General features: G+C 41.8%; 1 protein-coding gene across 2 annotated transcripts in view; it reads right to left on the reverse strand.

The window, feature by feature from the left end:
• FGFR2 (fibroblast growth factor receptor 2) overlaps window positions 1-16,983 on the reverse strand; it is a gene marked incomplete at both ends in the record, with an annotated part of 75,280 nt that overhangs the window by 30,633 nt on the left and 27,664 nt on the right. For both annotated transcript variants that reach the window (XM_084290346.1, XM_084290345.1), the window contains one exon: window positions 15,149-15,272. In XM_084290346.1, the coding sequence (XP_084146472.1) occupies window positions 15,149-15,272 (124 nt within the window). The remainder of the gene's footprint in view (window positions 1-15,148; window positions 15,273-16,983) is intronic.

Here is a 16,983-nt window from a genome sequence, read left to right on the forward strand (position 1 = left end):
AAGGAGGATTAACATATATATATATATTTTAAAATGAATCAATGAGGTATTGAAATAAAAAGGAATTTCTCAAAACTAGCAGAAGCCTCAGCACTGGAAGGTACCATGGAGGACACATACCAGATAGCTCAGCTTCTCAAAGCACTGATCCATAAAACAGCGACAGTAAAGCATGAGCAAAGCATGGATGGGAGGGAGCCTTGCCCTCAGCTATGATGATGAGGCAAGCTTTCCACCACCCTCACCAAGCCTGAAAGCTGCTCAGATCTCCTGGGTGGTAAGCAGGGCACCAGCCCAGCTCCCAGTTCTCCAGGGCCACCAGCAGCCTTTTTTCTGGACAAGGCAAGTGGGCAAAGCAGAAGGACTTTTCATTTGACCATCACATAAGGAAAAGCCCTCCAAATGACAGCACTAATTACCAAATCTTTTTATTATCCAGTGAGCAGTATGGACAACACCACTGGCCCCCCAAAAAAACCTTCAGAAAGATGTGGCTTTCCATCATCTAAGTGGGAACTCCCTCTTCATGAAAACTTAACTCTGCCTTTTCCTTTTACAAGAATAAAAAGTTAATAATGACCTATGTACACATTCAACCTATGAATCTAAAGTGAAGAGCCCATTGCCCATCACTGCCTGAGCTTCTCTCCTGCTCCAGGAATTCTTTCGAAGATCAGGAAAAAAAAAGAGAGTGAATCTAAATATTTATTTTTAGAGGCTGTACACTGGAAAAGCTTTGACGTTAAGAGCCAAATCAACTGAATTTCAAATCAAGCACTCCTTAAACATACTAGTTTCCAATAAACTGTTTCACAAGCAAACATTGCGAGTGTAATAGCAAATAATGATGCCCTTGGAACAATGGGATCTTTCATACAGTCCAATATATTTGGCATGCAGCAAACATCTACTGGGAATTTATTCACCGAGGCTACGCTGGCAGCATACTACAAAGCAGCAGTCTTATTTTACTTGTGGCAAAAGTGCATTTGTATTGCATTTATTAAATTATTCCATGGCTATGCATGTCATTTTCAAAAGATCTAGGAATGATTTAACCTTTTTTTTTTAATTTGTAAATTACAGTAGAACATATAAATTGCTATTTTACAGTTCTGGAGAAACCTTTTTAAAGTTTCTCACCTTATGCTAAATAAGCTCTAATTTCACCTCCCTCGCTCCTTCATTTGGGTACAAAAACAGCAAGCAAAATCTCTCTTTAATAGAAACCTTACACCATCTTCCAAAACTTATTACAGCTGCCTTCAGTATAAAATGAAACCTTAGAGAATGTTATTTAAAATGTTTTTTAGAAGTCAGTAGGCCTCATGTTTCATTTCTCCACATCAGGGTTTGATTTCCTTTGTGACCTTACTTGCTGCCCTTAAACAAACCAGAGAATGAGGCCCGAAACATCTTGGAAAAGTTCCTACTATGCCAGCATCAACACACGAAATGTGTTTAGTTTATCCCGATAGCCATCAATGATTTAATCTTTTATTGATGACTGTCAAACGTTTCCTCTACCAAAAAAAATAAAAGGTCAAGCAAAGAAGTAAAAGGAAAGTTCTTGCATTCTTGTCCCAAATTCCTTGAAGTCTAAAGAGAGTGGGTGCACATACAGGTAAAACACTTGTGAAATTTCTTCTGAGGGTAAGAATTTAAAAAAAAAAAGTTAAAAAATGAGCTTTAGTTACCCTCCAACATGTAGAGCATTGATTACTGATTGCTCAACTCCCCCACTTCAGCAGAAGGGAGTATTCCTGCATGCACACAAGCAAGCACAAAAGACCGTAACATCATGATGCAAACTCAGTGGGGTTTCATGACAAACCTGAAGTCCAAGGACCCCAAGAAAGGCCATCAGCATCAGGGAAAATAATAAAATATGGACAAACTTCCACTAATTACAAACGACCAATGATAATTCTGTACAGAACCATTTCATGGCAAGTCATTTCAGAATGTTATCCTGTCTTCGCTATTTCTCAGCAAACCATACACATTTAAGGACTCTGTTTAAGTATAGGTACTGTCACAAACCATATCCATAAATCTCACACCACTATTTCACATTTAAAATACAACCCTTACATTTGTAAGCAGCTATCACCACTCAAACAACTGGCTACACTAATATTGGATGGAAGCAGCGTTTTCCTTTTTATTACATACTAAACAAAGAGTTAACGTTGCCTAAAAATATCTTAAAAGCCAGTAACACTGATTTTATCACTTGCCTTAAATAATACAATGATCATAATTAGGATCATCATGAAACTACAGTGACTACATACGTCTCTAGTCATTTCACTCAGATAATTTTTTGATATGAAACAAGTTGACAACCAAGCTTGCAACTCTATCACTCTATTGATCTCAATATTCCCCTTCACTCATTGCTGTTGAATTGAATCCGAACCTCAAGAAATAAATATTTGCTATCTGACCGCTCAAAATTTAGCGTTCTACTTTCACTGCTAACACAACACATTTCAAAAATAAGTCAACAGCATAAGCTATAACACGGAAAATTGCCCCATAGATTAGCTGTTTTCAAGCACAATGAACACTACATCACAAAGACCATAAAAAGTAGTAGATAATAATTTTACTACCATAAATATTAGTTACTTAGTGAACTACAAACAGATTACAAGATTTTTCATAGATATGCTCTGCTTGCTTAAACAGTCTTTTCTGGTTCAACTGAAATGTTTAAAAGTGAAGTATATTTTCTGTATATTGACCTGAAAGTGAACCAAACTAATAATTATGCATACATCTCAACACATTATATTTCATTTTTGTTAGCATTCTTCCCAAAGAGTAACTTTATAAGACTTTTAGACAGAAAGCATGCTCGATTCTGGATCCCACTTTAACAAGCAGACACCAGTTTGCTTTCTCCAGTTTGCAGTTTGACGACAAAAAAAAGGACAGCTCCATTTGAGGAGTCAATTATCTACAAAAGGCAGAGTGGAACTGATTGTTCATGGGAGGAATATCATATTCAAGGCTACAAATATCTAACTAAATTTTACACCACCATAAAAGTATCCAGGACTTGAGCATTTCTGCTCAGAATTGCTTTGGTAATTCTGCTTGCTTATCTATAGGCAAACAGACTTGCTATCAGAAAAGACGACTGACAAAGAGAACTGCTCAATGACTCAGAAGAAACTGCTGTTTAGGCTGTTAATGGCAAAACTTCAGAATACCTTCCTCCAGGAAAGGAAGCTACAAAGAATCCAAGAAAGCAGGAAAATACCAAGTTTCTTAGAAACGCTCACAATGGAGGGAGCTGCAGAGGAATCTGCAAGCCCTGTAGGACACGTGGAGATGGGTGGGAAGGAGCTCATCCTGCCACCAATGGTGGAAGAAGAGGATGGAAGAGCCACCCTTGATGTGACTCCTGAAGCCCACACACTTCCCAAGGAGGTCCTGAAAATGTTTAAAGATCCATCTCTAAAGCCCCAAGAGAGGTGGTTCCTACAGAAGCTCCTCATCTTTGATGGTTGGTTTCATCTTCCCCAATTGTTTTGCTGACCAACTGCAGCCAACACAGAGGGAAATCAAGGAGGTGAGAGACAGGAACGGCACGATGCAGACGCATGAGATGAAGATGCCAGGGGAGGGAAGACAGTGAAAGGGGCCAAAAGAATTTCACAGCCAACAGCAAATGGAAGGCCAGATCCCACCACCCCAGTCCTAGGGCAGAGGGGTACAGGGATGGAAACACAGAGGGAAGAGAGGCTGCCTGTCGAGCGTGCCAGCTGAAGGAAGATGTAGGACAGGACTTGTGGCTGCCAGAGGCTGAAGGGGAGCGTATTGTGACTGAAAAATTGCCACTGCCGCTACTGGAGTGCGCTGGCAGGGAGAGGAGACAATAACCCCGGAAGGGGTGAACTCCGGGTCCTATCCAGAGGCCAAGTCTCCTTAGCAACCTGGCTGTGCCAAGGGCTGAGAAGAGCTCTGGTAATTGTCTATCCAAGCCTCCCTGTCACCCCAGGACAGACAGTTCAGGACCTTTCATGGGAGCTAAAAGCCAGAACCAAAGCCCATTGAAGTCAGGGGAATAACTCACATGGAATTCAATGGGCTTTGGAGGCTTTGGATAAGGCAATTGATTCATTTCAAAAAAATGAAAACTACTCTTATTTTCTTCTTTTGAATGTGCCTGTTTCCTCTCCTTGCAAATGTGTGATTCAAGTGCAAGCTAAGGAAATAAAAGCTGAATAGCAAATGCAAGAGTTCTGGGGACAATGGAGAGACCCTCCATTAAAATGGGAAAATAAAAGAAAAAGTAATCCGATTCTTTTCCACAATTTTTCATTGGACAGACACATTCTCCAGAGCCTTTAATATCAATTTTGAAATGTTACTGAAAGCTAAGGAGTCATGACAGCTGACACTGTCAGAGCTCCCTCCAAGGATGCCTCCAAGTGTGGCATCACTGACCACTGTGGCGTCAGTAACCACTGTGGATCAATAGCCTTTGGTAGAGGTTCTGCATATCCAGCCATCATGCAACATCTATTGCTTTGGAAAATGTCAATTATCCTTTAAATGATGCATGTCAAAAATCATCCTATAGTCTTTTATGCTAGACTGCAATCACATGCACTTGCCATGGCTTTGGCTTCCCAAACTCGCAGGACTGACTCTTCAGCCTTTTCATCACAGGCTTTTCTACCATACATTTGGACTGAAATATTTCTCCCAAGTTTCATTTTCACCCTGTAGGCAGATGTCTCCCAGTGCTCCCACTGAGCCATGTACCTAACATGGGAGGTGCCAGAAGGCAACCTTCAGCCACAGTTTGAGGGAACAATTCTCTCTACCTGCACAAGTCACTCATCCCTATGCTCATTCAATTTTTGGCATCCCTGGTGAGACTGTACACATGCAAACTGTTACTGCTGGCTCTGATGATTTTTTTTTTGGAGGTGTGGATACCTACTATCAGGTGAGGGCACATAGTAAAGCCATTGGGCTGAGCACAGTAACGCCTGTCTGTGATCACTACCAATCTGGGTTAAATAGCAACCATTAAAAAAGATAGATTCTTATGAATCTCTCACCATTCAGTGAGCAGAGACCATTCATGTTTCTGTCCTCTTCTGCCTGACAGACAAGGAACTGGTTTGGAAGGAGAGGCATGAGCATCACTGTCCTTCAGGAAAGACTCCTCCTACACAAGCTGCTAATCCGGCCTCAGTTCACCAACACTTGGAGCCTGGATTAACTATTGCTCTCTGAATTACAGAGCGCCTTTGAGGAGAGTTCCAGAAGCAGCCAAGGCCTGAGGAACTGCAAAACAAGTTTCCCTATAAATCCAGCATTATCCAAGTTCATGTGAAGGACCTGCCTTTGAACGACACTTGCTTTCCATACCTCTAGGTGGAGTGGCATAGGAGGGGTCTAACCAAACAGATGTCAGAGTCCCCACAGGAATTTCCTCCTTCGGGGTAGTTTTCTACACACAGGCCAAGCCAAACCTTCACTTCCCTTCTCCAGCAATAAGCAATTGCTTATGGGGGCCTGTGCTCTATGAAGGGCTGGAAGGAAAACACTGCTACCTCCACTATTTGCTCAGCGGTGCGGAGGAGTAAGGTTGGGCGCTGGCTGCTCTTGCAGAAGATCAGAAAAAACCGAGCAGGTGTAGGCAAAATGCCTCTACTAATGAATGTCATACACGGCGTGTATGTGAGCCAGGAGCTGAGTAGCTTCTACCAGATGCACGTCAGTTTGGTTTCCCTTCTGCATAATATGAAGCGCGGCGTGTTGTTTATAGCCAATTCAGAAGTGCTGCTGAACTGTCATGTTCCATTTATATGAACATACATACACACCCCTCAAATCACCACCCCAGCGGTAATTTATACACACCAAGGTATCATCCACAGTGTGTCAGGGACAATGCTCTCTTCACAAGCTCTCTGCAAAACCAGAAGATGCTTTAAGGCTACAAGGAGTAACAGATCACTGTCATTAAGAGATAAAGACCATCCCTGGCAAGAGCACTTGACAAAGAGCAGGAGCCCTTCAGACAGACGAGCAGAACAGCCTGTGGATCAGACCAGCATTACCAGTGCTGATGAAATCATGCCTTACAAATTTTGGCATCTTTCACCAATAGGTACTAGCCAACAAGCATTTGTGCTATCCAGCATTCCTGTGCAGCAGGAGTCTCCCTGTGTAGCATTTCCTATCAGGCCAACGCTACTCAAAGAAGCAGCCTCAGAGCCAAGAGCTCCAAGGGGTGTCACTGCAGCTGGAGCTCCTGGCCCTCACACGTCAACCCAGCTAGGCCCAGAGCAGCACAGGGACCTGGCCATGGGGCTAGTGATGGGGCTAACCCCCTCAACCACTTTCTATTCTCCCTCTCTGCTCTAATTTAGGTGCCTTTATATAAAGTTCTTTCCACAACTGTGTCACACACTTCGTCAGTGCTAATTACAGGGCCCAAACGTCCATCAGGGACCAGAATCAGAAATCAGCCTGAAGTAAGATACCTAGGGATCAGGCCCCGTATATTCCCTGCTGTCACTGAACAATATTTTCTCATTAAATTAAACATTTTAACAGTCATTATTAAACAACTTGCATCCTAAAGGCTAACATTTTGTCACAGGCACCACAAGCAGGCATCTTCCTACCGTTAGCAAAGCGTTTACCATCCCATCCAACCTCCTGTGCTACCTAAACCCTCCTTCTAACCAAGAGCAGTCGAGTAGAAGGCAGTGCCTTTTTAAATCTTTGCAGAAACAAATCATGTATTTTCAAACTCTTTGTCCTTGGCTTTACCACCTTCACCTCCAACTGGAAGTAATGGCAGTGTTTTTCCAGCAGGCAAAGCTCCCGCTGACGTTCTCCCATCTGTCTCTTTGGATAGCTCTACAGCGTAGCTTTCACTTGCTGTCCTATGTGCATTTTAGCTAAAATTCATCTCTGCATAACACCTTTACAGCATCGGTTCATCTGCACACCTTTTCTCATATGGCAGCAAGCCGGGAGGAAAAAAAAAAAAAAAGCTGCAGCAAGATTGATTTGGCTCAGCACAAAGCTTGATGTCGGTGGAAACAGTAGAAAAATCACAATCAGGACTAGCTAAAAACTATCCCTTCAGCTCACACATATATGGGGGGGAGTTAAATGAGACAGAGGAATCCCCAGCAAGACGAGGGCTAAGGCAGATGACATGAACGATCTTGTTGTAAAATATGAAACCATCAAAAGGGCTTTAGGACCAGTTTGTCCTTGTTGTCAGGCTGACACAGCATGAGTTTCACCAAAACTGTGGGACAAAAAAAGTCACAGCAGAAAACTGTACAGTGCTAATCCTGGGGCTCCCTTTCAATACCCCTCACATAGCACATGCATAAGCAAAAGCTTCATGCGTGTCTGAACAAAGAGGGGAGAGTCCTCACTTTGGTGTGAGAAAAGCATGGGAAATGGAACAACGAGGAGCTGAAATTTTCATTGAAATTCTTTCCAATGTGCCCTAAAAGAGATCACAAGAGAAAATGAAAAACTATTTGTAACTTTCTCACAGACAAGTGGTAAAATTTTATTGCTCTGGCCATTTCCAGAGATTGCATTAATTTTTATGTGTGGAGATATCCTTCGTACTGTGCACAGCTCCCCCAGCACTCAGATGGTCCACCACAACCACAGAGACAACTCTGGGGTTCAGCATGGCTGCTCTGGGCTCCCCAGCAGGCTCTGCCAAAGGTTTACCATATGCCTGGCAAATAGCATCTCTCCTACAGAGATGATGCCCTCTCCCAGCTGCAGTGGGTTTAACTCATCAGTGCACTCACTGATGCCATAAAGCATGCAGCAGGAGTGACTTTTGCTGCTGTTATTGTGACTTGACTGCATATTTTTTCATCCTCCAAATTTCCTTTCCTGCAAGCAGTTCTGCCTTTAAAGTAAAAACGAAAAAGATTATGTAAACTTTTTTTTCCCTGCAGCACACTCACTATATTGAGGTACAGATTTGAAATTATCACAAGGACATCACAAGGGATTTTACCATCACATGGACGAATGTCCCACCACAAGAATGGCAAAAATGGTAAAAATGGCAAAAAACAATTCTATTCCAACTACTATAAAGTTGTATTGAGTTCTTCATTTAGATCAAACTCTGATGGTATTAGTATTTTTTCTTCCATGAACACAAACAGTCAAATTTTTTTTAACACATTCATGCAACCTTTTAAATAGCAACCTGAAAAAATAATCATAATATTTTATATTTACAGAGCAGTTCAATATTCAAAAGTGCTTAGCAAACTATGATTTTTAATGTGGCTTTTAAATTATATTTGCATTATATTTTACTTCATTTTTACGTTTAAATGCAGCAATTGCTGTTAAAGCTGCACCATGGGAGCACGAGTAACCCAAAGATGACCTAATGACTCAAAATCCAGAAAAGCTATAAAATCCAGCCACCTCTGGATTTCAAGTGGCACAGCGGTTTGCACAGCAGCGAGAGGAGAGGACACCCGCATGCAGGCTGTCAGGACAACCTTTTCTGTAACAGCCACAGAATTCCACATTTCACTGATTTGTGCACCCTTTGGTACTCCCAGGTGTCTCACACTCTCATCTATCTCCCTCCAGTACTTTTTCTTCAAGGTCTTTTCTCTCCTGCACTGTGAAACTCTGGGAAGAGCCCCCGCACCTCGTCACTGTAGCATTTTTCCAGTCCCGTTGTCCCCAGCCTCACTGCAGCCATACACAACTCTTGATAACTATCACTTCAATCTACAGTTCAGTGCCATCTCCATCCACTTCCACCACTGCTACACCTCTTTTACCCTTAGTTTAATCCCCCAAACCCAACCTTGGGGGTGAGTGTCCCTGGAAACACTCACCCCCTAGGGCGAGCATCCCAGTTAAAATTCATCTCACCGGTGGTGAGTGGCAGTGGGATTATCTGCACGCACAGATGTGGCTTTCGACACGTGCCAACTGCACGTTGAACAACACAAGTCTGCCTAGCATCTTCAGGCAGCCCCTGCGAATTCCTACTTGTATTTCCACGAGTGTGATGCTGCATGAATTAGGAGGCATGATTAAAAATGATAATAGCAGGGCTGAAACAATATCCTGTTCATCATTCATCAAAAGGAAGAGAAATACCTGCCTTGGGGCTGCAATAAGACAGAAAGTGGGACAGGGAGACCAGTCCTCCCACAGCAGGCTCCGCAGGAAGCGCTCCAAACATGACAAATGCAGTGCTCACCCAGCAGATGAAGTAATGACACCAGTATTTGTCCATAAAATGTAATTTAGCCAGACTACTCCAATGAAATCAGAAGCTTTAGCGCTATAAAACTAGGGTTTGGGAGTATTTTTGCCTTATTAAGGAAGGCGGGCGGGGGGAGGCGCGAGCTTGCCTTTTCCCTCAGCTGAACCATCACACTGCGGCCTTTGTTTTCGGGAGCGAACCTCACAGCCTCCAGCACTGAACAATTTGCGTAATTTCGTCTCAGCTACGCGCACCTTGCCAAAAGCCTAGTGCCAGGTGTAAAGTCCACACTCAGGCTTATCAGTACATGAAACAAAATCTTCTTCCCTCTCGGCCTAACCAAACACCTAAGGGCAAGCATCGGCGTGGATGCCTTCACGCTTGCAGCCCCTGTCTCGTCATGTCCTGGGCCGCAGGCACCTGGGTGAGGATGTCAAGCCGAAGCTTGTCTGTGCTAGGATCGTCAACAACTACAGCCCCATCTGCTAGAAACACAAGCTGAGGCTTGGTAGCAATACCTGCATTTAACTCCTGACAGGCACCAAGTGATGCAACGCACAGTGCAGGTATCTAGCTGGTGTCAGTGTCTTTTCCAGATGTAACCTGAATCCTAAAAACAATCTCTGGAAATTAATGTTCTGTGGTTAAGGCAAACTAATTCTGAATTTTGACAAAACAACATCTTGGCAAAACCAAACGAATGAATTCAGGAATGACAAAGTGGAAACTTCTTTAAAAATAATATTTATATATATATATGTATCCATATCATGGTCACAGCTAGAGACTCTGAGAGCATAGGAAAACCCAGAAATAAAAACTAACTAGAAATAAATGCAAGCCAAGTTTTTCTTATGCCTATACTAAAGGAAATACAAACAGTGAATAAGTGTCAAAATCAAAAAGAAGATTCCATTTTAATGAAATCTTGTTTGTTTAATAACATGCTGTAAAAAGCATGAGTAAAATTCACCCTTAAGCCCCCTAAACCTCCAAGAGTTCAGAATACAAGTGCTTTTCTGCACACCCACCAGGAAAACCACTCATATGCAGAATTTCTAGGGCACAAGCTTTAAGCTGAGAGTCATTTAAAATGCTTCCTGGGCTAGAATTTATCCTTACCATGTTTTTATAAGAAAATACGAACTACTGCTAAGGGACAACTGCATGGTACTATTCTACCTCTGGAGCTCATTCCTGAGTGACATGAACCGAAGGCATGGCTATCAGGTGAAATAGAAACTCAATGTACAGCTAAACTGGTTGCAAAAGGACTTTATATATATATATGTATGTATGTATGTATGTATATTATATACATTGTATATCTTATATATTATCATGTATATTATATATATATATATATTATTTGTGACACTTTATGTTCGGTTTTATAGTAAACATTAGAGTCTCCTCACTCCACATTCTTGAGAGATGTGTCATGCCATGGCAGCTGCGTGCAAGACCCAGTAAATGAGGTAATGTGCAGAACTCCATCTGAAACCAAACCAATCTTTTGTTTCCCTGGATGATGACATTAAATAGGACAGAAATGGCTACCTGCACCATGCGTGTTAAAGACTAACCTTTTTTGCTGTTAAAATATAAATTCAATTAGTTACTTCCATGCTCAAACAGAACTGCCGCTGCTGAAACAGTACTCTAGCGATAATTGCAATCCAAGAGTGATCTAATTATGTACAAGTCTCAGTGGCTACATTCCCACGTTGCTTCCTACAACCCGGATTCACTACAATACGACTCATAAGTGCAAACCACATAGTTTTCAATCATTCTCCCTTAAGACTGTATGACTTTATATATGTTTAATGAGAACCGAGTTAGTCTATTAGCAAGCTTACTATAAAAATGTGAGCTTCTACCTGCCATTAAACGCACACACAAAAAAAGAAAAAGGCACTTGAGCTGCATGTAAAAACCAGCTGATGGGCTGAACTTTACAAAGGAAATAATTCTTTTAATTAAAGAGTTGGAGGAGGATCCAAATACTAGCTTTCTTTTTTGTTCTGCCACCAGCTTCCTGTGTGACCCAAGGCTAGAAATTTCAGCGCTCCACAGCTGGTTTTTCATCTATAAAATGGACAGTGACATTTCCTTCCCCCCAGTCTCTGCATTTAGGTTGTAAGTAATTACTGTGCACTGGCACAATGCCTTGGGCAACAAATATCTGATATTAATTGAAGCCTCTGGGTAGTACTCCAATGAATAGCTGGAGACCACTCCTCTTCCTTCCCAACAGCGTTTTGCATGGCCACAGTTCGCCACTGGTACCATCAGCACATCTGCAGAACCTGCAGCCTGCTCCAGTCCTTGCTTAGGGCAGGAGGGGCGAGGAGAAGGCAGCCCATGCAGGTGTCCTGAACTTTTAAAGAATAACATCGTCCAGCACAGAATATCCTGTCCAACTTCTCTGGACTGTTCCCTGCTCACGCTGTCAATGCAGACAAGTATTTGGTGTTACACAGAGGAGCTGCTTTATTCGGCAGTATTTTCTACTCCCATTGTAAAAAATTCAGTATGACTCTTTTGCCAGGTTTGTAAATTTGAATGAGACCATCTGAGCAGAGCTGACTGTTTTAAGAGAGTTCTTGCAAGTAATTACAAGGTAAAAACGAGAATACTTCACACCTAACATTAGGGCTGAAAAACTTCTCAGCCCTGCTGGCTCCAGGCTTTTAACTGTCGAAAGAGTTCAAGGTTTGGAAAGTAATTGGCATCAAGTAATACTGGATATTCCTAACTAGCATTGTGTCATTATTTGGCACGATTTTTGCTGGGATACCTCCCAAATCTGTGACATAATCAGAGGGTTCTCTACATTACACCATATAGTCAGATGCTCGTGTTCATATAATACATTACCATGTTTAATACCATTTGCTATTACTTACACTTAATCAACTCTGGAATCAGTTAAACCATGTAGGAAAAGCAATTGCAGAGGCTTTCAACTGACAGTTTTCCACACACAACCTGGCCTAAAATTAACGACCTGAAGTTTGTAAGATGCGGTCTACATATGCAATAGCCTCTAAACAAACATCCATAACTCTGCACGACCCTATGGGAATGGAAAAATCATATGAAGAAAAAAAAATAAAAAATAAAATAAAAAAGGCAGAAAATTAACTTCTGTAGAACTGTCTTAACTAGAAAAAACAGTCAGAGTTTCCCCTTCTGGCCTGTTGTAATTTACTGCTTCAGCAATTTCTTGCCCAACCTCCACAATTATTGAAAGCTTTCAGCAACAGAAGTGGACAAGCTCTCTAGCATCAATGCCCCTTTCAGGTTAAAGTCCCTGCGCAGCATCTCTTGAGAGACTCTCAGTAAATTCAATGCACGGTATTAGTTATCTTGGGGTGCACAATCCCATGTGTGTGTTTTCAAAGTAAACTAACAATTACACCCTTTCACTCAAACTAAATGCAAAAAGGGAATAAAACGATGAAGCATGCTGAGCTCCAAAACGCCAGCTGTGCTTTGCAGAAGTGACTTCTGGACATTTGCTTTCCCATCTCCGAGGGCCTAAGTATCAGAAAATGCTGAATATTCCCCCAGGGAAAATCAGGTCTCCCTTGGGTGCCATGAGTAAGACATTGGTACCCAGCACCCCAAGTCGCCAGTTGCTTTTGAAGAACTTGACCTCACTATTTACTTTTCTGCCTCTCTATAGGAAAGGAATAGACATTTAAATAAATGACATAATCCTTATTGCCATTCCATTCATTCATGCAGGTCGCTATAATTTACTGCCAGGAAAAATAAACTCCTGCATAATATTCCTCAATGTAAGGCATTCAAAAGGCTCAAAGGGAGAAGAGGTGAGAGGGCTTCTGATAAATATTTGCTCAAGTGACTGCATCATCCACGAACACATTTGCTAGAAAGAAAAACTGGGTACAGAAATTTACAGTCACCATGACTGGGACCTCAAAGGCAACAAGGAGAAGGATCAGGGGACAGAAGGAAAGGGGGATTTTTAACTGTTTTTGTTTGAGCAAGGTAAAATCCCAATATCGCAAGAGACTTCTTCATCTCATGCACCCTACTAAAAGCATCTTTTAACAAAAACAAAATTGAATCAATCTAGGATCCTCTAAAGGATTAAGCAAATAGCAAAACAAATGAGCAAAAAACCTCTACAAATCCCTCAGCTAGCCACCCCCTTACATTCTTCCCCTGTAAGTCCAGCCAGGGTGAGCAGCTCCACACTGCACCGGGACACACAGGGAGCTGTGTATTAGCAGATCTGGCAGCCACTACTGTACCATCAACAAATGGTATTGAACAAGTGTTCAAACAACAACGGCTCCGAGTCACTCGGTTTGACCTCAACAACACACATGGCTCACCCTACTGAGGGATGACAAAATATTGCTAATGCTATAAAAATCCTCAGTCTGTTTTTGGTGTTATCTACCTAACGAACAGGGATAGGAGGGTTGGGCGGTTCAGACCGTCTTTGAAGACTTCAATGTACAGGTAGGGCTGCAGTCTCACAGCATCCCCATCACAAAATTCTCTCCCTCCTGCTCTGCTGCACAAATCCCCTTTAGATTTGGGGATTTCTGGAGATTTAAGTGGTCCAGGACAAAGTAAGGTACTAGTAAAGAGCATCTAAAACAACTCGAGGGAGGCATTTTCATTCATGTAAAGAAACATTCTACAGAATGCAAAATGAAAATTTTGTCACTGCTTTGTCCAAATGCACCCAAACTTACAATAAGATTTGCTCTAGAAAACAAGTTGGGCTTCCAATCACCAGACAAAAATCATTTACAATAATCAAATTTATTTTTGTTTTCAGTACTGATTGACCAAAGTTTTATTCCCAGAGACAGTGAAGATCAGATCACCCCACAAGCGTGGGGAGACCAAAGTCCATTCAGATACACTTCAGAAACTGCAGCTCAGATCCCCAAAATTACTACAGTCCTGTTATAATAGAAATTACTACTAGTCCTGTTATAATAGCCAAACTGATTACTGTGGCTAGCAATCCCTGGAGATTCAATAAAACTACTCACACCCATCCAGGCTAATCAGCAAGACTAGGGGTGAATGGAATTAGCTCCTGAGATTTCAAGCCCTAATTTAGCTAAGCACTTTAATAAATGTGTAAGCCTTATTAAAGTCAACAGGATTTTGGTATTAAGTTAATATTACTAAGCATGTGCTTAGTAGTGCTGCTAAATCACAACACTGCTGGCTCCTAAGAACTCACACAGCTTTTTAGAATTTGTCCTCAGGTGAAACACGCCTTCCCAACTTTTGCTGTCTGTGTTTCAGGAACGGCCCATAGCCCACCTAACAGGCTGCATTCAGATCTGCTGCAAATGCCAAGTACCTTCTCTGCAACTCCAGATCTGCCTTGGCTTCCCTGAAGTCAATATCTAGCTTTCCTAAGAGGATTATTTCAGCTGTAGTAACCAGCCATCTCAAGGATCACTTGACAGTTTTCACAACTGCAGTTATTAAAATTGGTGCCAATACAATCGTACCAGTAATAATTAAGTTGTAATACTAATAATTAAAATTGCATTAGTATTTACTATTTGTTCTTCATGGTAAGCCTTTAGGTGTATCCCAGCAATGAGCAATTAACAAGAGCTTACTTGCACACACAGATATTACAGCTTTGCCTCGGTACGGGCAGATTGGTCATACAGACACAAATGAGACAAATGAATACATTAAGTTACACAGGAATTGGTATGCAATGGATTCCTACCTTCAGACTACCGTCAAATCATCTTCAAAATTGACACAAAATGTATCAGCCTAGTCCTAAATGTTTTCATGAAGAAATGCAGCCATTAATTAAAAACATCCCCACCTATTTGACAGAAGGTTACTTACCGACAACGTCAAGGTGGTACGTGTGATTGATGGAGCCGTACTGGTTTTCCACGATGCATGTATAATTTCCTTTGTCGGACGGGACTACGCTCTCCATGATGAGACTCCAGTGCTGGTTGCGGACCTGGTGGGGTTGCAGACAGAAATTGAGATCTCCCCTAGCACCGTGTCCCCATTTCACCCTCTAAAACAACAGTTTTTGCAAATAAATCCATCTTTTGTAGTCCAAGTATAAAATTAGTCTCTTTGCCGCTCGTTTTACAGTTCCAGATATTTAAATGCTTTATTTATGCCTGATCAGGTACAGCACAAGTACAGCAGTTTTCATGTACCCCATTATAAACATATCTCCTCCCTAATTTGAGCACTTCAGACTTCAGTGCACATCCAGTCCTACCAGGCTTACGACGATGGCACCAATTAGCAGCAGTCGTTGTACCAGGCTTACCTCTCAATCCACTCCAATGTGAATTCACACCCTCCAGATATTTCTCATCTGTCTCCAAACAATCATCTGGTAATATTAACTACCCACAAGCAATATGGGACGGATACGATCCCCTAACATCCCAGTCTGCTTTGTGCTCTAATAGCTCAATTACACAGCCCGCATTTTGGAGAAACCAAGTACAAAGAGGGGCAACGCCTGGGCTCCCTCCTAAAGAAACAGCGGGGCCACATCTCTTACTGCTATAGGGCTGAAAGAAATGAAGGCCTCCTGAAAAAATGCTTGAAGGAAACCCTCACTGAAACAGAATGTAAGGATATATGCTTATTTCATACAATCCTTCTCGGACACAATGTATTAAAGGTGCTGATTCCTTTCCCATTTGAACTCAAAAGGAGCGTTGGCAACGGTCTCGCAGAAAATAGGATCCGGCCCAATACTGGAAGGATATAGAGTCATCCAGTACACATATATATTCTCTGCATCATAAATTGGCTCCCAGAATGACCTCTTGCTGGCTATCCATTAATCCCTTGTTTCAGCATTACATTTTTGACAAAGTGCTCAAAAATCTTAACATCATGTAGCTGTAATGTACAGCTTTTAAACTGCGAAGTACATGTTTTAGCAAATGGAATAAAATACAGTCTGGTACAGTAATTTTAATCATCCAAATGGAAAGTAGTAATTCAGTGCCGTATACCAGAAAAAATTTATTGACCATACAGTGACACTTCCAGTAACTACATGTTCATGAAAGTTTATTACAACCACAGGTTTGAAACCCTGTTTCGTGCTCGCCTATTGTATAGGTCTTCCTCCAGCAGGAACAGGCTGCTAGGGCTGCATCCACGCTGCCAGCAGCCCTCACACCTGCTGGAGTAAAAACACCTTCAGCCCAAAGCTGAGAAGAGCCCTCTCTAAGGGTCTCCTGCTAGCTAACGATTGCCCATGGGGGCTTTGACAAACACAGAAAATGTGGGTGAGCCCCCAGCAGTAGGTAGAGGGCATGGATGGTGACCAAATGTCAAATAAATGTTTGACAACAGGACCCCAAAATCTCCAGCCCAAACTTAAGAGTCCCTCTCCCCAGCTCCCCCTTTTGGTGGTATGCATCAGACCAATACATTGGTGTTTTGTTTTTTTTTTTTTTTTTCCACAGCATCAGGAGCTCAGAGAGAAGTTTATAAAGCTAGAGTTTATCAATACTATTTTATTATCTCCTTATTCTACTAAACGACACTCAAAGACAGCATTTGGTCAGGAATAACTACTATCATAAAGCGCTGGCAAATAAGAAATACAACAGCTATATATATTGCATATTTTACTGTATGAGCTCTTTTGGCAAAGACTTGGTCAAAGTTACCTGAACTTCTAAAATTTG

This window comes from Netta rufina (assembly GCF_964035555.1).
Source record: "Netta rufina genome assembly, chromosome: 7".
In the NCBI taxonomy this organism is placed as follows: domain Eukaryota; kingdom Metazoa; phylum Chordata; class Aves; order Anseriformes; family Anatidae; genus Netta; species Netta rufina.